General features: G+C 57.4%; 1 protein-coding gene across 7 annotated transcripts in view; it reads left to right on the top strand.

Annotated features, from left to right (window-relative positions):
* The first annotated feature begins 266 nt into the window (after nucleotides 1–266).
* LOC119110599 (neprilysin-2) overlaps nucleotides 267–25,755 on the top strand; it is a 30,180-nt gene continuing 4,691 nt past the window's right edge. The window contains exons 1-11 of one of the 7 annotated variants that reach the window (XM_037234480.1): nucleotides 267–304; nucleotides 1,288–1,368; nucleotides 11,808–11,929; nucleotides 14,975–15,100; nucleotides 15,842–16,087; nucleotides 20,705–20,779; nucleotides 21,190–21,372; nucleotides 22,320–22,450; nucleotides 23,557–23,694; nucleotides 24,533–24,615; nucleotides 25,244–25,402. In XM_037234480.1, the coding sequence (XP_037090375.1) occupies nucleotides 1,289–1,368; nucleotides 11,808–11,929; nucleotides 14,975–15,100; nucleotides 15,842–16,087; nucleotides 20,705–20,779; nucleotides 21,190–21,372; nucleotides 22,320–22,450; nucleotides 23,557–23,694; nucleotides 24,533–24,615; nucleotides 25,244–25,402 (1,343 nt within the window). In that variant the 5' untranslated portion in view covers nucleotides 267–304; nucleotide 1,288. Of the gene's footprint in view, nucleotides 305–1,287; nucleotides 1,369–5,293; nucleotides 5,538–7,797; nucleotides 8,197–10,545; nucleotides 11,386–11,807; nucleotides 11,930–14,974; nucleotides 15,101–15,841; nucleotides 16,088–20,704; nucleotides 20,780–21,189; nucleotides 21,373–22,319; nucleotides 22,451–23,556; nucleotides 23,695–24,532; nucleotides 24,616–25,243; nucleotides 25,403–25,755 lie in introns of those variants that run through there. The other 6 variants (XM_037234481.1, XM_037234478.1, XM_037234479.1 and 3 more) reach the window with 6 other exon arrangements.

The following is a 25,755-nucleotide window of genomic DNA, read 5'->3' as shown; positions in this document are numbered from 1 at the left end:
TCGGCGGGCCATTAGCGGAGACCTGCGCCTGCGGGCTTCGAAAGTGGAGTGGGGCACAACTGGACCGGCCGGTTCCCGCAGTGGGCCGCCGAAAGCACCGACGACAGGCACCCACCCCCGCCCCCTGTCTTCCCCCCAAGAGCGGGGGATTACGGGTGCGGCGGGGTGGGCTGCTGTCAAGCGAGGGGCAACGAGGCGTCAGGAGGCCCCATCTACTTTGCAATCGGATAAGACGCGTACGCCTAGTTAGCATCGACTTAGTCGCACCAGTGCGGCACTCACATGTACATCTAGGCGTGCACAGGTAATCTGTCTGCCTGCTGAAGACCGCTGGCCTCCTCGTGCTCTGTCGTAATGATGCAGCCAAGCCTGGCTGGGATCTTAATACCACCGGCCGTGCACAGCGGAAATCAGCGACGGATATCCTGGCAAATAAGTCTCGCGAAGCTGCTTTATAGGATGTCACGGTCATCTGCTGTAACACTCGCATGGCGTCAGCCACTGGACTCATCTTTTAACGTGTAGCATTCAGCTGTATCCAATCTGGGCCTTCCTCACGTCTGTTTAAGACAATGTTGGTCCATTACCTGAAAACGTGAGCGATTAAAAGCATGCCATTTCTCGGTAGGAATTAGGAGCAATGAATCATAAGCGCAATAACCAAATTTTCGCATCATTAATGTGCAACGATATGACTGTTTTTACGATACAGACGATTAACAGTCTTACCTGTTGATTTTTTCAATGGGCTGTACAGAGATGACGAACATGCACCCCAGTTTCGTGTGCGTCAGATGTACTATGGGTGGTGGCGAGTACGTTTTTAACCAGGTCACAAATTCTTAACTGCACAGTTTTCATTGTCCGCCGATCCCGAACCCCGCTATCTGCCGCTCATTGAGCCCGCTGTCTGCCGCTCCCTGACCTCGCTGCCTGTCGGTCCCGAAACCCGCTGTCTGCTATTCCTTGACGCCGCTGTCTGTCGCTCCCTGACCCCACTATCTGTCGCTCCCTGATCCCGCTGTCTGCCTCTCCCAGGCCCCACTGTCTGCCGCTTCCTGACTTTGCTGTCTACTGCTCCCTGACCCCGCTGTCTGCTGCTCCCTGACTTTGCTGTCTACTGCCCCCTGACCCCGCTATCTACCGCTCCATGTCCCCGCTGTCTGCCGCTCCCTGGCCCCGCGGTCTGCCACTCCCCGACTCTGCTGTCTACTGTTCCCCGACCCCGCTATCTGTCGCTCCCTGGCCCCGCTGTCTGCCGCTCCCTGACGCCGCCGTACGCCGCAGGATGCCGGAGAAGGTGAAGCCCCTGAAGACGGAGAGCCGGACGACGCTGACGTCCGGCAACAGCCTGGGCTCCACGGACAGGTGAGCGGCGAGCCGTGCCCTGTGGCCGGGCCGGTGTCCTGCTCTGGTGCGGCGAGCCGAGCTCTGGGGCCGGTGTCCTGCTCTGGTGCGACGAGGCGAGCTCTGGGGCCGGTGTCCTGCTCTGGTGCGACGAGCCGTGTTCTGGGGCCGGTGTCCTGCTCTGGTGCGGCGAGGCGAGCTCTGGGGCCGGTGTCCTGCTCTGGTGCGGCGAGCCGAGCTCTGGGGCCGGTGTCCTGCTCTGGTGCGGCGAGCCGAGCTCTGGGGCCGGTGTCCTGCTCTGGTGCGGCGAGCCGTGTTCTGGGGCCGGTGTCCTGCTCTGGTGCGGCGAGCCGAGCTCTGGGGCCGGGGTCCTGCTCTGGTGCGACGAGGCGAGCTCTGGGGCCGGTGTCCTGCTCTGGTGCGACGAGCCGTGTTCTGGGGCCGGTGTCCTGCTCTGGTGCGGCGAGCCGAGCTCTGGGGCCGGTGTCCTGCTCTGGTGCGGCGAGCCGTGCTCTAGGGCCGGGCCAGTGTCCTGCCGCGGCATCAGCTGCCCTGCCGCCGGCCGACACCGCCGCTCGGAGCGCGTCAGGGCCACGCCGTTAGCCCACCGCCGACCCAGATCTCTGATCCACGTGTTCGGGCTGCACCACGACCGCGAGCCATCGAGCTGTGAATCTCTTCCGGATAGAGGCGCCTGGCAGATGGCCTATCAGGTTATATGGATTTCATCTATCTATCAGACTTCATGTCATCTCCGATCTATTAAAGCAAGTTGAGTTATGCGAGCGGTGCTGGCCTGTAGCCAGGGCTTGCAGCTTGGCTTGTAGCCACTGGCCTCTCACTCTGTCTCATCCAAAGACGACATCAAATATCGTATTTTGTTGAATCTGTATGAAAGGCCACCACAGTTGGGGCCGGCTCTGCTTTTCTTTGCAAGCGGATGTGGTTCAATTTCTCAATCAGTTTTACTGCGGCGGGTTTCGCTTGAAATGTCAGAAATTCATAGTTCCGAATCGAGAGGCCTGGATAGCATTTGCACTGCATTAATGTTCGCAGTCACCGTGCAAGTCAGCCGATGCATGCTTTGACACGGCTCGGATGCCGCCGTCGCGCGACTCCCCGCTGGGTCGGTGCGCTGTCCATCGGTGGTGTGCCGGAGCACCACCAGTGCTGGCAATGTCCACCGAGGACTGCCCACTCTGGTGCAGCCCACCACTTAACATTCAGCCGAGGACTGACCGCTCTGGCGCAGTCCACCGCCAGACATTCTACTGAGGACTGCCCACTCGGGTGCAGTACACCGCCAGAACAGCGTTAGACGTCCACTCGTCGCGTTTTGTTGCGTCCTCGGATGTCAGCCACTCCGTTCTCCCATCTCTACTTCCGTGGTGCGCTAACCCAGCAAAGTGCCAACAGAGGCTTGTAATTCAAGGGCAAAGAATAATACTGGGCCGCACAAGGGGTGACATGCGTAGCGGCTGATAGTATAAGAAGGCAGCTGCGAATTAACGCAAGGTATTCATGAACCAGCCTTGGACTTCATTACAATCTCCGGCAGCTAATGGAGGTCCAAGGTCGTATGCTGCGCTTTTATGCTACGAGGCGCTTTGGTGAACCCCTCACAACATTCACGTCCGTGCACGCTCTTTTGAATCGGCCGTAGCGACAATGCGAAATTCATGCCCACCCGCTGTATTTCACGGCACTGCGTGCCGGCCGGAGGCCAGAGGGCCAACAGCGCAGTGCCAGTCGAGGTCAAATGCAGCGTGCGTCCCAGCTGACGGCAGCGCCGTCAGACGTCACCACGCCACGCATGTGTACCCGGTCCCCCCTCACACACCGGGCGGCTTCCGTTCACGCACTGAATGTGTCACCCAGGTCTCCGTCCAGGTCTCAGCACCCTCGCCGTCTCAGTGCGTGGTTCTCGGTCCGCAGCGGCGAGCTAAGTCAGGCTGTACCGGGTTTGCCAGGGTACTAAGTCAGGCTGTACCGGGGTTGCCAGGTTACTAGGTGGTGGGTATTATCAGTCGGAAGGGGATAACGCGGTCAGCCCGGTCATGGTTCGTGAGCTGGGAGTTTGCCCAACGCAGTCCGCGGCCTAGGCGTGCCCTCCTCATCAGTCACATGGTCACGACATGGCCCAGCTGCACAGCCTCGGCTGCGCGCTCGTAGTTCGCTTCGTTGGCTCATTCCCTGTCGCAAAGCGTCACTACGCAGCCACGGTCAATGGATCAGTCGTTTGATATCACCGTGAGTTTAAGTTACGTCGATGCAGCCATTTTATTGGTCTTAATTTTGTTGTATCGCAGCTGATGCTTTTCGACCATATGCATTCCTATATTCTGCAGTGATTGAGTATGATTCGCCTCCCACCCATAAAACCGGCGCAAATAACCAATGCAGTTGACGCGTCTTCAAGACTCGGTAACTTAATGGCTAACCACCCACAAAACCCATTGAACAAAAGTAACCTAGGCAGGAAAAATGTCTGGTACTGTTTCTAGTCTGTCTTATGCTCGTCAGGAAAACACCGCAGATGCTCAAGCGCAATCGGTACTTGTTCTGAAAAATACTAATCCGACGGTTGGTTTACAAGCTCAAAACCAGACTGGCCGCTGCCCAGCGCAATGCCACGAAATGTTCCGAGCTCACCTCCGAAGTGAGACCACCCATTCACGGTACGGCCGGCAGCTGGGCGATCCACTCGGATCACGTCAATCTGACGAGAAACAAGAACTGGTCCTGAGAACGGGGACACTCGGTGCGGTCAGTGCCGCAGGGCCGGTCCCGCCCGTGGGTTATACCGATGCGACGGCACGTCCGCCGGTCTACTGCGGAGACGACTCTGTGGTAATGCGGCCGTTTCGGCATTGCGCCTGACGTCATTACTACATGGAAGGACTCGGTCCGCCTTCATCCGCTTTGTTTATATAGGCCCGAGCATTCCTGACTGAATGCTCGAGCGAAGGGGGCTCTGTGCGTGTCTGATGGGGTCCCGCGTGTAGTGACGTCAGTACGGCGGCAGGAACATGAGGAGCGCATTGCCAACGCTGCGGCGTACCCATGTTACACAGGAGTGTTGTAGCAGTACGCCTTGCGTCACGCGAAGGTGCCGTTTCTGGCCCAGTTTGTGCGCCAAACTCTTGATGTGCTCCTTTCAATCGGGTCCATCTCGTTGGAGCGTTGTTATTTTAGCCGGCTTTGATCTTCTCGGGGTCACTACACTATGCGCTGGACCATAGCCAAGCTTGAACCGAGTGGGGCGGGGGGCGGGGGGATACCCGTTGGAGGTTAGCGGTGAGCTTCTGAAAACCTTCGGGAGTCTACAATCCCTGGGAATACCGGCATTCTTCATCATGGCTACGTTCAGTTTTGGTGTCATCGTTGCAACAGCATGCAGTGCACACAGCTGCTTGCAGAACCGGCCTGCCCGCCCACTTCGGCCACTCATATAGCTCGCCACGGCTCGTGAACCGCATTGCTCCGAGAGAGCCGCTGCTGGGGCCGCGGGCTCCTCAAGATCGGGTCAAGCCCGAGGCTGGGCCCGTGGCGCTTCGAGAGAGCCGCTGCTCGGGCTCCGGGCTCCTCGAGGTGGGGTCAAGCTCGAGGCTGAAGCTACGGCCGGCGTCGGCGCTAGCGCCAGAGCTCTGACCGACTCTGACCGACTCCGGCAGCCCACCACCCAACGTCAGCGTTCCGCCGCACCGGCCAGCTGCGGCCGGCAGCTGGCCGGCGCGGCCGCGGGTCAGAGGGCCCCGCAGCGGCCGGGCTGGCCACGCAGCCGTGCCGCGGCCTGGCCCGTTTTGTCGTACATGCGGCCTCGCGCCGGCCCCGCCGGCCCGCTGTTTATACTCGGCGCGCTCGCACCGCGGCGGCCGCCAGGCGGCGGGCCCTCCACGCCCCCGTCCGCGCCCGCACCGGCTCAATGGCACCAATTGACGCGCGGAGATTGCCAGTCGCGACGCCGGGAAGTGTCGACGCGCGGCGCGATGAGATAATCGCTCACGCGCGCGGCCAGTGGGCGCCCTGCGCCGGCGGGCGGTGCTGACCGCGACGGACGCGTGCGCGCCGGGTGCGCGCACGGCGACGCGGAACGTGAGGCTGGCTGAGATGTTCATCGACGACGGCGGCGGCATGCGGATGCCGCTCGTGGAGTCGGACGACAGTCTCTCCGAGACGACTTCGAACAGGTAGGCTGAGCCTCCAGCCGACACGAGGCCTCACATCCTACAGAGCCTCGGCGGCAGGCCGGACACTCGACACGTGGTGGCGACAGCGCGCTGCCCGCCGACAGCTGTCCGACATAATGCGCTGGCGAGCTCGGTGCGGCACGGTCCGTGCGCCTGCTGCGACCCTGAGCCCTATCTCGGCAGGTCCAATGTCCGCAGCTCGCACCGTTCTGCACGTAACTCGGTGCCACTGTCGTAACGGCGACAAGACCCTGGTTCCGGTCGGTGAGCAGGGTGCGAGTTCTGCGGTTCCGTAACCGCCCTGCTTGCTTGCAGCGCTGCGAACGTTGAAGTGGCCAGTGTTGATGGCATACGTTCCAAGCGAATCGTGTTTCTACTCAAGAATCACGACTTACTTTGAGCAATCCTCCGAGTCATTTGCACAGGTGGCCGTGGGCTCGGCGCGGATGGTAACAGCAGAGCACGCTTTGATCGCCCATGACCCTATATCACGCAAGATCGGTAGTTCGGATTTGATAGACGTTTCGCCCGGGTCCTCTTGGTTTTTAGCCGGCTACAACCGCGACCAACTTTCAGTGCAGCTGACTGTCAAAACAGGCAAAACGTGCGCGCTGATGTCATCAGAGTGGCGTTTTCCTGGTGATGCCGGGCTTCGAATGCGAGCCCGCACAAGCCCCTGCGTACACCAGCACGGAATGTGGGCAGCCGTTACGGTCGGCGCTAGCCGCTGCGCTAGCGCTAGCCCCTGTTGGCTGGCGCTAGCCGACGTGGCCCGCCGCGTGGTTCAGAGGCCCGGAGGCGTTACCAGACCACCGGGCGACCTGCCGCTTTCCTGCAGGACGCGGAGGTCGCACGGAACAGTTCCATAACATCCCACGACCTTCGGGCGAGACATTTTAAAACATTATAGGCCATTGCGTGCAGCCAGGTTATGAACGCGAACCCGGATCAGGCGAGGGGTCGATTCCCGTCGGTGGAGGAATGTTTAGGATGCCACCATGTGGGTGGCAAGTGGCAGATCCCAAGCGTGCGTCATCAAGATGAAGCCGAGGGCGGAGACCCGAAAGCGAGGGTGGAATGTGAGCAGCAAGTTGTTAGGAGTGCAGTTTGACCTTTCCGAGTCCGTGTGGACGGCTGACCGAGCCGTGCTGCCAATGCTGAAAATGAAATTACCACATGAGCCACCGACCCGATCTCGACAGGTTTCGTAGGTGATGCAGTGTCTAGGTATGTGTTTCATTTTCGCTTTACAAAGTTTATTTCAAAATGTGCTAGGTGTCCTCGTCAAGTGCAGGTCGGCCTGTCCCGACCATGCATCTGTTTCTGGCTCAACGCCCGGAATCTAAACGGAAGAAGCATGTGATATATGCGTATCTAATGTTCTTCGAAGCCTCCCCGACAATCCCCTGACCTTGGAGGCCCTGCGGCATCTGGAATGTCTCAAAAGTACCCTCGCGTGACAGGACTTGAAAACCAGTCGAGGGCCCGATACACAGCATGCATAATTTGTTAGCCGGCCAAAATGTGCTTGAACCATCAGCCAGGAATAGAATGCTTCGTAAGCTTGTTGCCTCCAAAATCCGACAGTCTTCCGTTGGCTTCATTGGGACCAAAACAGCAGTCTGCCCTGAGGCTGGTCAGAATAAGCCTTATGATGGGACATGGATATCCCTTGTGTCACGACGCTCCGATGTTGACTACTTTCGTGGGGGAGGGAAGGGGCTTGCCCGCCTATGTATTGTATCTCACAAGTGTTGCCTGTCAACCGATACCTCACTTGAACAAGATACGGTGGCAATTCACGCGCTATACTGTGTCTGAGCGACTTACTTCTGACCATCTTGACCACTTCGGAGGTTGGATTTAACCAGCTGGATTTGCAGAGCTGTCTTTTCATCTAAATGGATGCAATTTTATTATTCCTCTCACCAAGGCACTCCAAAGTTAACTTGGCTGCTTCTGACGGTCGTCACTGCCGCATCTCCGTGACGCAGCGGCGTCTGTTCTGAGCGTGTCTCAAACGCCCGATCCCTGCGATCGCGAGACCCCACTCACAAGTCCCGCTGGACCCGCCCCTGCCTCCTGCGGCTGCCCCGGCTGGCGCAATGGCGCGCGGCCCGACCGCACGCGTCAGCGCCCGGCCGGCGGGCAGCCGCGCGCCGCCCGTGACGTACATCTATACATCCGTCTTCCCCTCTCTCTCCAAACAAATCGTTGGACTGATCATGTGCCGGCGGGGGTTGCCCCGGGGAGAGCGTGACGCCGCGGCCGAGCTGGCAAACGTGATGCTGGCGCCAGGGACGAGTCGTGCCACCGGGCCGGACTGGGACCGCGGGAGGGGGGCGTCCGACCGCGACCGGCCGGCCGGGACGCCGCCAGCTCGCCCGCAGGCTGTGTACGGCTCATTGACGGCCACGGCCAGTCACGTGACCGAACAAGTGGCGGTTGTGACGATCGGAGGGTCCGCGCGACGGGACGGGAGCGGTTGCGTGGCTGCCGGCGTTGATTGGAGCCCCAGATGGACGACGGCTCCCGATGGAGCCACCGGAGGACAACAGCCAAAGCAGGCAGCCTGCCCGGTCGTTGACGAGCAGCGGCATGGCCGTATTGCAGCACTCCTGGAGCTGATAACGCATCGCGTGCTCACACGATGTTATCCGTGGACACACTCAAACATGACTCTTAAGCCGGTACAACTGAAGCGAAGGTTGCAGTGGTAAAACCGCCGACTGCATCGTGCTGCCACAGACCAGTGTTCTTTTTTGCACCTTGTGTAGTAACTAGCACCGGTATCCTGCCTTGTGACCTTGGGTGGTTTAGTGGCCTTAAACTAGCTGCGATTTCTACCGAACTCATTCAGTCAAATGAAACCATTTGTATTGCATACCGTGAAACGTTGCGGTCTGGTGATATCCCTGAACATGGACCCCGAATCGCACACCTGCATAGATATTCACAGCATATACTAACGAGCCATCCAGTTCGCACTTGAAATGAGGTGCACACAGGACTCCGATCTCATTGGGGAGTTTAACATATAGGGCCCGTATCCTGGACAAACCGAAACTCCTGCCCTTACTTTGGGGCTCGTGAGCGCTAAGTCATCGCCAAAATGGCAACCGACAGCTTGCCCATCTTGCATGCAGGATGGATGTTTCTCGCCTAGGACAATGTTTCAAACTGCCTTTGCATGCATAACATTCAGTGGCGGCGCCACCAAGGGGTGTGGGGGGGGGAGGGATGGGTGGGTGGGGGCGAAGGGTTGGGGCAAGGGAAACGCGGCCTCTTCATCGCTCGATAGGGAGGACAGTCCTCCTATCCTATCGACTCTCTTGCAGGACAAATGTATTCTTCACGCAGATCTTCACGTAGGGGCCCATCTTCCCAGATTTTACCATAATGAAGTTACCTCACATCGGTGGGATTACATTGCTACAGATCTAGTTTGATGCTTCTAGGACTCTAAAAGACCGCTCGTCTATTTTCCTCTAAACTGTCTGCACACCGGCGCCCGTGCACGTTGGGAAGGCGAAAGGAAGATACCCATTCGGATTATTTTTCCAGTCAACGCCTAAAGGGCCAATGTTGAATTTTCGGAAACTTGTGGGTGTTAGCCCCTGCCCCCATCCCGGTTCCCGCGCCCCATGCCTTGCGATGGCCCAGCTCAAGACATGAGAAATTTACATAGCAATAATCACTTGCGAAACCCTTTTATTAAAGTGTCGTAATAGTTGTACGCCCTCGTCCCCAATCAAAATTTGGTGGCACCTCCGCTGGTTACATCCTATCACGACCGTGATAGATGTAACCAGCTGAGAAAATGCTTTATGGCTATCATGCCATGCAACATTCGATGATGAGTTGCCGCAATGTTTGAATGAGGCTCCCTGGCTACCGTGCCCGCGTCAGCAGTTCAGTGAGCACGGCGCGTGCCCGCGCGGCGCAGCAGCGCGCCAGCTGGCGCAACAGCAGCGGCGCTCTCGACGTCGGGTGAAATGCCGTGAGGCCTTATGTGCCACAGGGATGGCTGACAACCTCGTCGTGTTTTGTCGTTTCGGAACTAGTTCATTGGCTCATTAACAAGTGAGTTAAAGCTGCCTCCTTTCATGATGAGTGGCATTCCGCCCACACCGTCCGTCCAACACATTGATGCTTTAGTTCCTGCGTATGATTGAGTGACACAAGACCTGGCACCTGCCTTTCATTTCAACGCCGACGGACTGTCAGTTGGTGGCAGGTACGTCAAGCGAATGACATCGTGAGCCGAAACAATAAACTGGCTTAGATATGAATCCATGGAAATCGCGCGCTTCAGTAAAAAAAAAAACACGGAAATACCAGACCACGCAGATCATCTCCAATTACGCCGCAACAGTGGCAGTTTGTGCTACAACAGGAGCCGTGGCGTTGAAGGCACGGCATTCGCCTGTTATTCTGAAACTCAACATTGTATGCTCGTTACGACCTGCGTGCGACGACGTTGGCACAAGCGGCGAGTGTACGCCACTCCATCAATGTTCGCGGTGCTGCTCACGCTGCTAACGTGTGTCGAGCTAGGAATATGATCTGCGCTTGTGTCCTGTTTCCATAGCACGTGACGTGTGTTTAGAATTTCGTGTTTTTACAACGCGTGACGTGTGTTTAGGACTTTGTGTTTTTACAACACGTGACGTGTATAGGTGTTTTCAACTCAAGACTTTCTAGGAATACTACGATGAGCTCTCATTTATGTCACCATGCCGCCTGGGAGAGTGCATTGTCGAGCTCCCAGGCTTTAACGCTATTTCCTGGCTGGCAGCAAACCGACATATTGCTTCCCCGTCTGCCGTCTGCTAGATGTCAATCATCTATTGGATTGGTTCGATTTATCAGATTAGTTGATTTTTTTACCTCGTGTGACGGCACACGACGCTTGACTAAGGAGGGGGGGGGGGGGGGGGGTCATAGAGTATGGACCTCAGCCGATGCGGCTACCATGTCACGGCATTAATATAATATATAACCAGGATACACTGCAGAACCATTGACGCATGTATCACCCAATTTAAACAGAGACCGTGCCGATCATCATTTTGTACTCTGTTCACTCTTTTTGTGTGAGCTAGGAAGCATGCACAGTAAGTGACGGTGACTTCGAGCTACATAGGGATGCAACATAATCATGACATAAACATGTGTAGCTGGCTGGTTTGAGTCTCCACGAAACATGATAATTTCAATGGCATGCTCATACAATTGCTATTCTCACTAAACCAATAGGCTATAATCGTGCAGACTTAATTGCTAAAATCACGGAGGCGTGCTGGTGCATTCACCTCGTGATGTCTTTGTGTTCAGCGCATTTTAGAATCATATTCTGGAGGTTAGAATGCGCCGGCTTCGTGGCATTCCACCCAGTTTACAGTCCTCACCCAGTTTACAGTCCCCCCTTTTCTTAACCTTATTCCGTGGCATTATTCGGGTTTTCACGGCTAACATTGGATAACATACTTGCCATTGAACGTTTCGCCTATGTATTCTTAATATGAATATTCGAATTGCAATGTAGATACGTCTACCTACAAATAGAATAGCACCTTCTTTGGTGAAACCGCGTGTGTGTTGGTCACTATTGAAGTGACAGCTTCCTGCTGTCTCTTACCACGTGTGGATAAGTCACCAGAGGAGTGCCGTCGCGCGAACACTTGCAAGACTGCAATCGGTATCGGCCCCTCAGCCTGACGTGTGAAATAGTTTTTTTTGTCCATTTAAAGTATTTAACTTCATGTCGCAACGCATTCGGGAACACTGCAGCCCGTCGACTGCATGTTAAAGTGTGCTAAACGGCGGTAATCTGCTTTAATTTGTGGTGAGCTGGAGCGATGTGGAGTGAGCTGAGCAAACCCTTTCATGGTCAAGCTCACGTTGACCATTTCTTGCTGGTATATATGGGTCATGCAGAGTTTTTCGGTGTGCGATGCCCGTTTTACCCTGTCTAAGTATCTGCAGGCATGTGTATACCATTGCTGACTCGTATTGGTCCGTGCTGACCCGCACCGACTCGGGTTGACCCATAAGGACCTGTGGTGGCCCGCGCGGAACCCGTCCTGGCATGTGCAGTACGCACTATTCTGTGTCGCCCGGCGCTAACCTGTTCTGACCTGTGGGGGTCCGTGCCGACCCGTGTTGACCCGTTAAGATCATTGCTAACCGCGCGTGACCTGCCCTGAACTGTGCAGTGCACGCTGTCCCGCGTCGCCCGGCGCTGACTGAGTTGGCTCGCACCGCCAGGTCGGGGACATGGTGGGCTCGCCGCTCCGGCCTGGAGAGACGGCTGGCGCTGCTGGCCACGGTGCTGGGCCTGATGGCCGTTGGTCTGGCCGTGGCCGTTCTGCTGGTGGCCGTCTCGGCGCGTGAGTGACGGGGCTGGCGGCGCCGGTTGCCGCCAGATCCGCGCACCCTCCTCCGGCTTCACCCAGCTCTCCTTCCCTCCCAGCAGCATTGACCACAAACACTTCGCATCGTCTTTTTGCCCACTAATCTTTCCATGAAACGTCGTGCTGATACGGTGATGGCATTCTTGTCGATTACTATCGCAATTTTGAGTGTTTTTGCTGACTATTTCGGTTGGCCGTTTTTGGAGGAACTTTCGTGAGGGAATGCCTGGCGAAAAAGGCAGATGCTGTGCATTATTATGCGTTGGAATGCGTCTTTGTGGAAGTATTCTTTCTTAGGGAAAGATACTTGGAGCATTATCCTCGCCAAAGCCGCACCAATTTCAAAGTCTCCGGGGATTAGTTTTCAGTTCACCATGTGGTACGCTTTAGTCGATGACTAGCCAGCGATCAATGGGTGGTGAATTCTGCGCATGTTCATAGTGAAAGCAGGTGAGCACTGCGGACGTTTAAATGTGAAATCACGTGGCTCATCTTAGTTGGAAAAAATTTGTAAGCCAGATAAGGATAAAATTTGCGCCGAAATCACGCATTACCTTACTTGTGCGCACGCTTGGGTCTTGGCTATCCCTCCAAACCAATAAGGGTAACTTGCCTGGAGTATACGGAAGCGTTACGCCTACGGAGCTGAAAATTTTGGCGGCACTTACTTATCAGAGTACCCAGTCGGAATCTCAGTAGGATCACCACTTATCTTATTGCAGAATCTCAGTTCACCACTTATCTACACAACGGATATCCTACCGGCAAATGTTCTGTCCTGAGCTCAGTCGAGTAGTCAACTAGTAGTGGGAAGGATCGCGTACTGGAATTGTATGCTGTGTATAGCAACCACTTTTCCACTGTATATAATGGCAAACGGTACGAGGATCATGGTTCAAGCGTCTTTTCTATACGCGGGGCATGCCAAAAGTGCAATAAGATGTCTTGTTTCACTTACCTGTCAATTTTTTATTACTTTTTGTGTGAGTTTAATAGGATATCGAGGACTAGCTGTGAGACTGTTATTCAAAATTTTAGACATATTGAAGCGCTGAGCCAAGTAGAGAGGGATAAACATATTGCGTTAATTGTTTCTTTTATGGTCTGAGCAATATGCAAACAAATGTCCCGGAAAGCCAAAGTGAATCATGTATGAAATCAATTAAGCTAAGTTGGTTATAATCTTTGTTTGTCCAGCGCATATTTTAACTGCTAATTTCATGGTCAATCATTTTGCCGTTATCTGAAGGTGCGAATTCGTACACTTTTGTTTGTTGATGCTGAACCTGTTCTTGCTGCGCCTATCGTTTTACCGGGAAACACTCTCAGTATCCTGAAAGCTGGTTCTCAGTTCATTTTAGGCAGTTTAGTCAAGTCTTGCTGCACTAAAAGAACTGTGAGCCCTCCTTTGGAACATAGGATTACCCTTCAATATAATTCGGTATCGCCTCGATGTCCTATTCGTGTGAAGTGCTACAACATGGCTAATATCTTGTGTTGAGGGGCGTCTGTCCATCCGCTCTCTCTCTCTCTCACTCTCTCTCGCAGTGATGTCCCTAATGTACACTGCACATTTCCTGCACGTTTGGTGTTGGTGTGACAGACTTTGGACCAAGAGACCTTCGCAATGCGTCATCCGACTGAGGCTTGACCGGCGCGCAAAGCGCGCCACTTAAGATTCTCCCAGTGCCGCGCATGGTGAGCCATTCGCCGGTCGTTTCAAAATGTGACACGTTTCAGATGCGCAAATTGTTGCTGCTATGCCACCATCGCATTGTTTGGCCTTCCGGTTCTTGCGCAGCGAATGGTTTTTATCGTTGATCAGAATGAGGCATTGTTGTAGGCCTCGACTGGTCACGGATGCCGCCACCCAAAAACATCGCGCGCGCACGAACAAACTCCAAACTGTGGCCTCGCATGAGGTCTTAAGGTCATAAGGTCGCACATGCCGCGGGCAGCCTCCGGGCTTCTGCTGTCAGACAGCCTCGGTGGACGCTTGCGAAGCTCTCCCCGCTTCTGAGTGCCGGCGCGTGGGTCGCGACGGACGGGCGGCGTAGCCGCGGGCTGCGAACGCCGGTCCGGCCGCGACGGGCCGCGCCAGTAACCCAGATCGGCCAACATGGAAACACGCGACTGCCGGGAACCGGTCGGTGTAGACTAGCGCTGTTCTTTACACCCCGTCTGTGGTCCTCGTCTTCCGCATGCGCCTCTGACCTCTGTTGGCGGTGTCGGTGACCCCTACCTCGCACGGCCCGGCACAGGTAGTGACCTCGAGGTCAGCACCCTGTAACGGACTTCTTGACTTGACTATTCGCCTGGCTGTTCCGCCGCGCCCCTGGCTCTTAGCACCACGCCAAAGCAGCGAACTGACTCGGAAGAGGCTCAGAAGCGTCGGGAAAACCCGATGAATGGAACTGGAGCACTAGCATATGCTCAAAACATTTCCTGCGAAGCCTGGCATGTCTGCCAGCTGCGCATTGCGTGAATTCAGTTGGGGAGACGAGTTAACGATCATACTCAAAGCTTGAGCTTGAATGTACACCATCTCAACTTCCCTTCAGTCACACGACAGTCTATGGCCGGTGGCTTTGTTGGCCGTGACCTCAGACGTCCTGGTTTACAAACAGTTGGAAGGCCCACTTTTGCCTTGTGGTGACCTAAATATCTTGAAGGCGGCTGCCTTTTTATCGCTGCCAGGGCCAGCTTTGCTTGCGAGAGACCACCCCAGCGTCATGTTCACATAGTTCTTATCGACGTACTCCGAGAGCTTGCCACTACTCTGTGATCGTGAGGGGCGGCACGTATGATAGCGTTGCAGAGAGGCGGCCATATCTGAAGAAGGCCGGTCTGATTGTGTATGCCACAGACAGCTGACGTTCTGACGGACGGGATAGTCACACGACGCGCGGCGACGAGATGTGCAGACGTCCGCAATGTTTGCACCTGCACTCGACCCTGCACTAACTCCTGCTCTCTCGTTCTCTCTTTCTCCCTCTTCTCTCCTCCTCCTACGCCCCTCAGCAGGTACAGGTAGCTCGGAGCACCTGATAGAGCGACGCTCTATCTCCGCAGCACAGAATTCGCAGGCTGCCGGTCCGCGGCACCACATCGAGGACATCTGCTTCACCAAGGGCTGCGTTCAGGCAGGTGAGCGCGGGCGGTGGTGTGGTCCGCTGCTGGCGCCCAGAGGCGTGCCGGCGCTGCCGGGGGCCGGCCGAGTCGGGTCGGCGTCCGGGCCCTGTCAGCGGCGAGAAGGCACTCAGCAGAGGACCCCGATGGTGATCAGTCGGCCCAACGCAGGCGCGAAAACCGCTGGTCCGATGCGTGCGCTGGCAGTTCCATTGTCTGTTGTACGTCAGAGAATGCCGGCAAAATATCTCGGCTTTATTTTGTTAGGCGAGCGGATAATTGTTCGCTTGTAGTTCTCTAGGTAAGGGTGCTTACGTAGGGGTGCAGCACGGACACTAGAACATCATACAATCTGCGTTCGGTTCCCATTCATCGACACCATCAACGGTTGTATATGATTCGGAAACCGTTTTTGAAAAAGGTTGATGTTTGATGAAAGTGCCTGATAAATGATCCGAGATGGCTTGTCAAATATTTCCCGATAATGGTTTTCTACAAGCGGGCTCACGTTAAAGTGAGGTGGATAATTGCCGCAAAGTGGGGTCCGGTCGGCTTCCAATCTGCCATGGTCGTTTCATTAGCACGCTTTCAGCCACTTTTCACTGAGTTCGTCTATGGTGAAAGCCGGGGCTGTGTGGAAGGATATAGTTCCAAAGCCGCCATCACCCATACGGTCCACCATGCGTCGTCGGCCGCTCCGTTGGGTTGATAACTAGAGCACCACAGAGGCCGCTTTAACGCAATCACTGTCTTTTACAGCGTACACCATCATGACTAACATGGACACCAGCGTGAATCCGTGCGATGACTTTTACGAGTTCGCCTGCGGGTCGTTCCTCAAGAGCACAGTTATCCCGGACGAGAAGACGTCGATCTCGCAGTTCACGGTCGTCGCCGACGCGCTGAAGAACAAGATGCGGAAGCTGGTGGAGGCGCCTGTGGCCGAGGACGAGCCCGAGGCGACCAAACTCATCAAAAACCTCTACGTCAGCTGCAAGGAGAAAGGTCAGGGCCCCGAGCGGTGCGAGCGGCCACAGGCCCAGCCCGGATGTTAACACCTGACGGTTGGGCCAGACGTGGTGGTTGGGGCGGAGTTGAAAAGCGGGCCGCCTCGTGCACGCGGCATGGCGAGAAAATCAATCTGGCCATGCAGCCCCGGATGGTGCGAGCCCAGACTGGAGTTTGGTGTCGCGGTCACATTGGTCGGCATGCTCGAGTGTGGCAGAGGCGGGCACTGTTCGGGCAGAACTGAGAAACATGGCGCTGCGCAGACAGCATGATAAGAAAAACCACTCGGGCGGTACGGCTCCGAATGGTGCGACTGATTCTAGGCTCATCCGGGATATTGGTCTGAGAATGATGATAGACGAGTAAGGTTATCGTTCTCTGGCGCCAGCACAGACACATCAGGAGGCACGTGCAGTTACTCGGAGTCACATGTGCATTGCTCATGCTGTCAGTCATTTCCTGTCAAAGGCCAGACGATTGTTTGCTCCCGATCGACAAGAAAACAACAATAAAACAGCTAGTCATGCCAGAGGCGAACAACCTTCGGGTGTACAAGGTCATCACGGGATTTCACCCTTGTCTTTCTTGTCACGAAGTCGCGTCTTTCTGCGTTCGGTTCTATGCATTGAGCTCGCCGGCGCGTGAGTCGCTGAGAGCGTTTCTCGCCGCTCTGCAGCTCTCTCCGGCCGCTCGGATGAAAGTGAAAGGACTTGGAAACCCCAGTCACTCGCGCCTCGCAGCCGATTCCGTTCAAACGCCGCGTGTCAACAAATCCGTGTTGATTTCAGAGCCGATGGAGCCGAGAGTAACGGCGAAAAACTTTGTCGCGACCTATGACGCTTAACTGCGCCGTGCCGTGTGACGCGTGGGCCTCTATGAGGTCAGCTGGCCAGTGTTTATGAGTTAGATTGCATCCAGACTAGAAGTCGGGCCGCCGAGGAGTCACTTACGTCACTGGATGGTCTGTAGTGAGCGGATGCCGGCGTTGCACTGCAGTCGGTAGCCCAAGGGCTCTCGATGGTGTCGTCCCGGGCCCGGGCACTCCGTTCCGCCTGTACCGGGAAGACGGCTCGCTGATGCTGTATGTCTCGCCTGGAGGACTCTGTGGCGCCGCGTTCCTCGGCCGAGGGCTAGGCGGTGCGGTCTGTCTCGCCTGGAGGACTCTGTGGCGCCGTGTTCCTCGGCCGAGGGCTAGGCGGTCTGCTCGCCTCGAGGACTCGTTGGCGCCGTCTTCCTCCGAGGGTTTGTTGGTGCCGTCTACCTCGCCTCGAGGACCCGGCAACGCTGTCTTTTTCGGCCGGAGGGTTTGGTGGTGCCGTCTTTCTCAGCTGGAGGACTCACTGCGGGCTGACCGGGCCCCAGTGTTGCCATCACCTCGCGCGCCAGGTCCCCCCAGGCCGTGTTAACTGCGTCGCAGTCGGCCGGAATTCGAGCATAGCGCGCCCACTGTGCCGAGCCGCCGCATCATTTCCGCCGCGTGCTGGCAGTGCGTCCACATCCGGTACCGCCGGCCGGCTGCCAGGCTGAGGCAGGGCGTGTCCGGAGCCAGTGGCCGCTGTAGTGGTGCAGATTGAGACTTCAGTGCAGAGATGGAGAGTTCAGCGTCCTACGAGGCGCTGTGGGTCTCGTCTGTGCCCTGCAGGCAGCATGCAGTCTCAGGAACAGATCAACAACTACGTGATTCCGGTCCTCTGGGAAGGATAACAAACGCGCCGCTCATACGCGAGCCTAGCGGCATGGAACGCTTTTACGCGGCTCCGCGGGACGGGAGCGCCGGTGGCGACGCACTATGCCGAGGCGCCTGCGCCTGCTGCCCGCGGCGGGAGGTCGCTGGGTGTGTCGGGATTTCAGAGGATAGCGTAGGCGAGTACTGGCCGCTGGCCAGGCTGCATGTCTGCGGTGCCTCGCGAGTATCTGAGTAGCTGTCGCCCAGCGGATAGGCTGACACAGCTGTTACAAATGCCGGCAGGGCTATGCAGTCTACGCCACATACGACTGACCGGCTGCCCAGTCCACCACAGGCTCCGTTGGACTTGAGTCAATATCAGAGGCGACCGAACTGAACACAGACAGACTGCGTCTAGCCACCACCACACATACTTGAACACTTATCCAGCCCACCCCATTACCGCTGGACCGCCGGCCCAGCTCATCCCAGCCGCGACGTTACCTGGTCGTGATGACCACCCTTCTGGGGTCTTCATCGGTGGGTCACGGAGTCCGCCGCCGACCTTTCGACACCATGAAATTGAACCGGCTAGCGGCTGGAGCCTCACAGATCGTCGAGCGTGGACCGACTGCTCATGTTGGTTGCTGGGCAGGGGACAGGTGACCGGGGTACGGCCGAGAGGCGCTGCGCCCAGGCCACTCGGACCTCGCAGGGGTCTGCCCAACTGCCGCGGAGCACACTCAGACGCCGGTGATGGCCGCCTTCAACTGCGCGTAGTACCGGGAACCACAAAGCCCCGGGATGTGCTGTCGGCGTCGACGGGCGTCTGCAGTAATGACTGAGAGCGTTGATCGCGCTGGATGTCGACGTCAAGGTCGCTGCGTCAGAGGAGCGTGTCGATGCATCGGGCGGTGCGGCGTGGTCGGACCGACCGCCGCTCGGGTCCCGGGGGTTACAGCTTCTGGGGCGCGGGGCGTCCGACGCTTCTGGGGCGCGGGGCGTCCGCGACGACCGGTGCGGCGCGGCGTGGTCGGCTGACCGCCGCTCGGGTCCCGGGGGGTTACAGCTTCTGGGGCGCGGGGCGTCCGCGACGACCGGGTGCGGCGCGGCGTCGTCGGCCCGACCGCCGCTCGGGTCTCGGGGGTTACAGCTTCTGGGGCGCGGGGCGTCCGCGACGACCGGCGCGGCGCGGCGTCGTCGGGCCGACCCGCCGCTCGGGTCTCGGGGGTTACAGCTTCTGGGGCGCGGGGCGTCCGCGACGACCGGCGCGGCGCGGGCGTCGTCGGGCCGACCGCCGCTCGGGTCTCGGGGGTTACAGCTTCTGGGGCGCGGGGCGTCCGCGACGACCGGTGCAGCGCGGCTGCGGCTGCCCGCCGTCGGCCGGAGCGACGCCCCCGTGGTCGAGTTACATTTGTGGTGGAGTTTCATCGCTGGCACTGCGCGCCGCCGGGTCGCCTACAGCGGTGCGACGGGCCTCACGGTCGCCGTGCATGACGCAGTGAAGGGCGCCGAGCCGGCGCTTTGCATTCGGAAGTGTGCTGAATCTCGATAATAACGTGGCTGACGGCGGCAGGTCGGCCATCGTGCTGAATTAACGCAGTCCTTGCGGCCACGTCGCCCTTGGTCGGTTTATACGTGCTATGGCTCTCAAACTGTTTTACATCTAGCTGCTGAACTCAGAACACTATATTGTGAGTCATACAGAGAAAGCTGCGTAGCACTGGATCACTACCAAAACGGGTGTCCAGATTCAGTGATTTCGTTAAGTGGCACCAAGCAAAAAGGGACACCATTCAAACCAAAGAAGCTGCCGCAACTCCTATGCGTTAAAAATGAGCTATTGAGTGCCGCTGCCGCACGTTTGCAGCAAGCACTTGGAGGCTTACCGTGGAGGCTCTTGGGATGCATCCTGCCAGTGGATAGACCGAGGTCGCATGTGGTGGGACTGACACAGGTGGCACGATCTGCTTTCATTATGCCCATCCTTTGTCGGATCAATATTTGGAGACCACTTATTAGGCAGCCCCTGTTGCTGGCATGCAAGCGTGCTGCTGCGGCGGCGGCGCGGGACCCGGCCGCGCGCCCACGTCAATGCATCGAATCCGCTGTCGGGCTCGCCCGTTCCCAGCGTTTCCCAACCTGCGGCGAGCCCGTCGGCTCGTGGCGCTCCGGGAGGAAGCTGGTGAGAGGAGAAAGGCGTGACGCCGTGGCGGCGGTGGGACCTCGAAAGCCACCTTCACTTGCCCAGCTCGGGGCTGGTCGCCACACGTGGAATCACCGGCCACGTGGAGTGATAGGGATGGGAGGGGGGGGGGGGGGCATCCAGCCTCGTGCTTTTGTGATGTATATGTTACAGCTTGAAAGTACGCCACTGTGTATGAAAGTCGGAGTTACACGGTGAACATGAATGCATTGCCATCAGCACTCCCATTGTCAGAGTCAGTCAGTCAGTCAGTCAGTCAGTCAGTCAGTCAGTCAGTCAGTCAATGAGTCAGTCAGTCAGTCAGTCAGTCAGTCAGTCAGTCAGTCAATGAGTCAGTCAGTCAGTCAGTCAGTCAGTCAGTCAGTCAGTCAGTCAACGAGTCAGTCAGTCAGTCAGTCAGTCAGTCAGGCAGGCAGGCAGGCAGGCAGGCAGGCAGGCAGGCAGGCAGGCAGGCAGGCAGTTAGTCAGTCAGTCAATCATCGTCAGTCATTGTGTTTCCGCGATCAAGAACATTTTAAAGAAAGCTGTACGGTCAGTCATTCGAGTCATTGTCACTCAGTCTCTTTGGGATCACGGACATTCTGAAGAAAGCTGTACTGCTAGTGCGCGAACACAAATATTACGGCGTTGTTGGCACGTTCACCGAGCTCTCGCCTCGTCTCGTCCCACCGTTTGTTGTACGGAGCATCCGTCGCGCGGATGTCTGCGCAGCCTGTGTATGACGCCGCCGCTTCCACCCCAGAGAGGATCGAGGAGCGAGGCCTACAGCCGCTGCAGGACGTCCTGGAGAAGATGAAAGGCTGGCCGGTGGTCGAAGGTCAGCGAAAGGTCTCGCCTCGCGCCGACGCTTTGATCGATGGGACTTCGCAGCCCACCGTCCGGTAGCGACACGCTGCCCTCCGTGTTTTTGCACGACGGATCGGCCGCCGTCAAATATGCGCTGAAATGTATGCCGCCGGATAGACGCTGCGTCGCGCTCAACTGGTGGCGCAGCAGGCCCTGTTGTGTCATCGCTGCGTTGTGACCCGACGCCCGAAAACAGAGGTGGCCTCTCACATCGTCGGGTTTGTGGTGGCATCACGTTACGCCGCGCGCGGCCCGCGGTGCGCGATGGGGCTTCCGAGCCGGCTCCGTGTCGTCGGTGAAGCTCGGGAAGCTCGCCCGGCGCAGCTGAGCTCCAATGTCGCCCCTCCCCTCCCTGCCTGACGCCCGCCGGACCTCTGCCAGGCGACAAGTGGGACGAGGAGGGCTTCCACTGGACGCGAGCCATCTACCGCAACCGCGCGCTCGGCTACTCCATCGACCACATGTTCGACTTCTCCGTCACGACCGACGTGAAGAACTCCTCCTGGCGCATCCTTGACTTCGACCAGGCTTCGCTGGGTCTTCCGCGCAAGTACCTCATCAAGGGTGAGCACGAGGAGAGGGATCTAGAGAGGGGGAGGCAACATCGTCCCGGGAGGTGGCTTTGCTGCTGTGTGGCGCTCCGCCATCCAGGCGCGCCCACATATTGCCTGCATCAGCGGCACGTTTGGCTCTGAATCTTGCCAGCCTTTCGCGCGGTCAAGGTGTGACAGCACGCTCTCGCCAAGGAAACGCCCCTCAGATGTGGGGCCATGACTCGAAATTGGTTCGCTTCTTATCTTGGAGGCTCTGGCTAGGGGAGCAGCAATCGCGTGCTAATGCTCGACAGGAAATCTACCGCCGACATATAGGTGCAACTGAATGTCATGTTGCAGACATGGCCATTACCAGCGGGCTGAATAAGATGCCAGCATAGCCATTCCTCGGCGGCAGTCCGTGAACATCATGCACTCAGATTGCAGGCAGTAACATTAACCCTGAATACTGCGGTCAGTGTGTCGAGGGGCCAACAGGGTCTGCAACAAGCAAGGCCGGTTTGTACTACCGCAGTATGGTGGCATAACGTATGGTGTTTACCTTCTGCTCAAGGCGATCGCATGCATACGAAGGAGTGCCGTCTGGTATGCTGCTTATGGGACAAGGCCACAGTGAGGTGCTACCGGTGGGAGAACGTGACATGACCACCAGCAACGCACAGCTTGTTTTCTGGAGAGAGGGGGGGGGAGGGGCTGTTTCCCGTTGCAACGGTGCTCTTCTGCCTGCTTTGGGCAATTCGTCGGCGACCTTTACCATCGTTCATGACTGATCTACTCAACGTGAGTTGTAGTGTGCTGGACAAACCACGAGCGAGTGACATGATGTCCGTATCAGTCGCGGCACGCCACGGCAGCTGAAGACGACAGCCACCGCGAGCCAGGGCGAGCCGGGCGCTCTGTCGTGCCCCGTTTCCACTCACGACCAGCCCATGTGTACCGCTGTCCGCGCGCCGGCAGGGTTTGATGACCCGGACATCCAGGCCTACTACAAGTACATGGTGGACATGGCGGTGATGCTGGGAGCTGAGAAGGAGCGCGCTCGTTCCGAGCTGAAGGAGTCCCTCCTGTTTGAAATCCAGCTGGCCAACGTGAGTTACGACGTCGGGCGGGCCCAGGGGGACTGGGTGCGTTATTTATGATGTTTGACAAACGTCTTGCGGTCGCCAACTGACAGCGTTCGGGTCAACCTCAGCATGCCGGCTCGACTACTTTGCTCGGCATACCGTGGATGCCAAGCATTAAACAATAGCGTGCTATGCTCACGGGTGAGTGCATCGTTTGAGTCATGGTACAGGATCTTAGAGGGCTTTGATATTGTCGGCTGCCCCGTCGAATTCGGGATTTTCCCCGGTCACAAACGTGTGCCAACATTCCAACACTTTGTCGATACCATAAATAACGAATGGCAAGTGTAGAGCGGCGTGTTCCCGCGTGCCACGCCAGCCACGGACCTTCTCTGACCGGAACGCACACCTTCGGAAAGGTGGTCCACGGACCCCATCTGACCGCAACGCACACCTTCGTCAGGTGGTCTACGGACCCCATCTGACCGCAACGCACACCTTCGCCAGGTGGTCTACGGACCCCATCTGACCGCAACGCACACCTTCGCCAGGTGGTCTACGGACCCCATCTGACCGCAACGCACATCTTCACCAGGTGGTCTACGGACCCCATCTGACCGCAACGCACACCTTCGCCAGGTGGTCTACGGACCCTCTCTGACCGCAACGCACACCTTCGCCAGGTGGTCTACGGACCTTCTCTGACCGCAACGCACGCCTTTGCCAGGTGGTCGACGGACCTCTCTGACCGCAACACACATCTTCGCCAGGTGGTCTACGGACCTTTTCTGACCGCGACGCACACCTGACCACCGCACACCACCAGGTGGTCTTGGCGGCTGGCGTGCCCCACAGACGCATTTGTCGGCATTGTTGGAGCCCATCCGTCCGTTAGTTTGCCGCTGTCTTACGCCGTCCGGCTGTAACTATGGCAGGGCCGAAGTTTGCGAGGCTCTCAGCGGCGGCCCGCTGCTCGCGTCGCCGTTGTTCAACGCAGCACGTCTGCAGCAGATGCGCGCCTCGGCGCCGGCTCCCACGGCAAAGTTATGACCGTCGCGGGCCCAGGTGTGCGCGACAGGTCATGTTTGGCCGGCTGCGGCTGACAGAGCTGCGACGCGTCTCGCCGCCAGATATCGCTGCCGGCCGAGGAGCGGCGCAACATCACCAAACTCTACAACAAGATGACGCTGGGCGAGATGTCGCGGCTGGCGCCTAACATCCCCTGGGTGACGTACGTCAACAACCTGCTGCGCGCCGCCGGACATCAGGTATGCCGTGCGCCCGTCAGCCGGCGCCCGCCACGGCACGGCCGGGCCGAGGACGGCGTCTAGAGGCGTCCCGTCCCGCCGGCGCCCGCCACGGCACGGCCGGGCCGAGGACGGCGTCTGGGGGCGTCCCGTCCCGCCGCACAACAGGCTAGGCGACCCCCACAAACATTGCTGGGGGTGCTGATAACGCTCAGATTGTGCATCGTATGCCAATTTATTTTGTCAGTGTGGGGCAAGTTGATCCCTTGATGAGAGGCAAAGTGGAGATGGTTGCTGGCGACGTATTGTCTTTTCGTCAGCGATCGCAGGTTTGGTCATTTGTCACCGTTAGGTTACACGCTGCACTTTCAGCCGCGTAGTAATCCGATGCGACCTACCAGATCAAACTGAAAATGGTTGTTTCGCAACGCGTTCTGCGATGAAACTTAAACCACGAGATGAAACACGAATATGAACATTTAAACAACGCTGTTTCTGGAAATTCCGCCACCCAGCCACATCGTGGTGCTGCACACAGATCAGCCATTGGAAAAACCCATCCTCATCTAGTGATAGTTATGTTGGCAAACCTTCGCGTTATTTCAACGTATTCTACCGGATGTCACTGGCACCACATTTTATTAATGCTGTGCAATCGTTGTTTAGATGAAAATGTGGTTTGCCTTTTTAATACGCACTTACACCAAATAAACATGGGCGTTTGTTAAGCACGTTTTTAAGCACATTTGCCATCAATTTCTGGTACCCGGGCGATAACGTTGGCTTCCTGGGAGTGGGGTGATTTGGCGCCCTAGCGCTGCCGGAGGGTGCGTCTGAGCCCGTGACCGGTCATCTCCAGGTCACTGCCGACGAGCCCGTCATTGTGGACGTGCCCGACTACGTGAAGAAGGCGGCCGCTCTGCTCGAGGTCACACCCAAGAGGTGAGTTGCCAGCTAGCGACGTGTCCCCAGGCTCCGCAGTCAGCTGGCGCAGCGTCCCCAGCCTCCGCAGTCAGCTGGCGTCATTCCCCCCGCCTCAGCAGTCAGCTGGCGCAGTGTTCCTGGCTCCGCAGCCAGCAGGCGCCGTGTCCCCCGCCTCCGCAGTCAGCTGGTACCGTGCGCCCCGCCTCCGCAACCAGCTGGCGCCATGTCCCACACCTCCGCAGCCAGCTGGCACCGCGTCCCTCCGCCTCTGCAGCCAGCTGGCGCCAGGTCCCTCCCCCCCCCCCGCAACCAGCGCTCAGGCAGGGGAGCTCCGTCTTAAGATGCCCTCCAAACCAACTGCACTGCTTCGTTTGAGCAGAGTGCATCGAGATGCGCGAATGAAGGTCGGCAGGGACGTTTTCTATCACATTGCGGTGGGAAAGAGAGCGGGCATGGCTACAAGCCTGCCGTGTCCTGCGCCGCTAGTGACACTGGGGCCTCTGTTCGTGCGCTCAGGATCCAGGCCAGCCGTGTGATGTGGTGCGAGCTGTGTTGGCCCTTCTCTGTTTGCCCGCACACAGGGTACAGGCCAGCTGTATGATGTGGTACGATGTGTATTGACCCTCCTCTGTTTGCCCGCGCGCAGGGTACAGGCCAACTACATGCTGTGGCGTGTGGTGTACGGTTCGGTGGGAATGCTGACGGAGGAGGCGCGTGACGTGCAGCTGGAGTTCTCGGCCAAGCTGACCGGCCAGACGCAGCGCAAGCCCCGCTGGAAGGAGTGCCTCGAGGGTGTCATGGGCAGGTACGCACCGAACATGGCTGCAGACGAGGCAACTGGACAATTAAAAATGTGGCCACTGGCACGGGATAAGATACCGACTCAAGCTCACCCGTTATTAGTAGTATATCCGTCAGACATGGGCCTGGCACCCCCAAATAGATTCCAGGATCCGATCCCAGGATGAAATTAACATGGAACCAAATGAAACCCTGGACCTACACTTGAGATACATGATCGGTATGATAAGATTGACCATTAATATCGACTGTTTATGTTCCTTCAAATGGGGTATCTTCAATATTTCTCTAATCTTTAAATAATCTAATTTTATATTTTATATTTCAATCTTTTCGGCTATTTTATTTTTCATAGGT

The sequence above is a fragment of the Pollicipes pollicipes genome, unplaced genomic scaffold, assembly GCF_011947565.3.
Source record: "Pollicipes pollicipes isolate AB1234 unplaced genomic scaffold, Ppol_2.1 Scaffold_7231;HRSCAF=8579_pilon_pilon_pilon, whole genome shotgun sequence".
Classification (NCBI taxonomy): Eukaryota; Metazoa; Arthropoda; class Thecostraca; order Pollicipedomorpha; family Pollicipedidae; genus Pollicipes; species Pollicipes pollicipes.
This window is presented reverse-complemented; position numbering and strand designations above follow the sequence as displayed.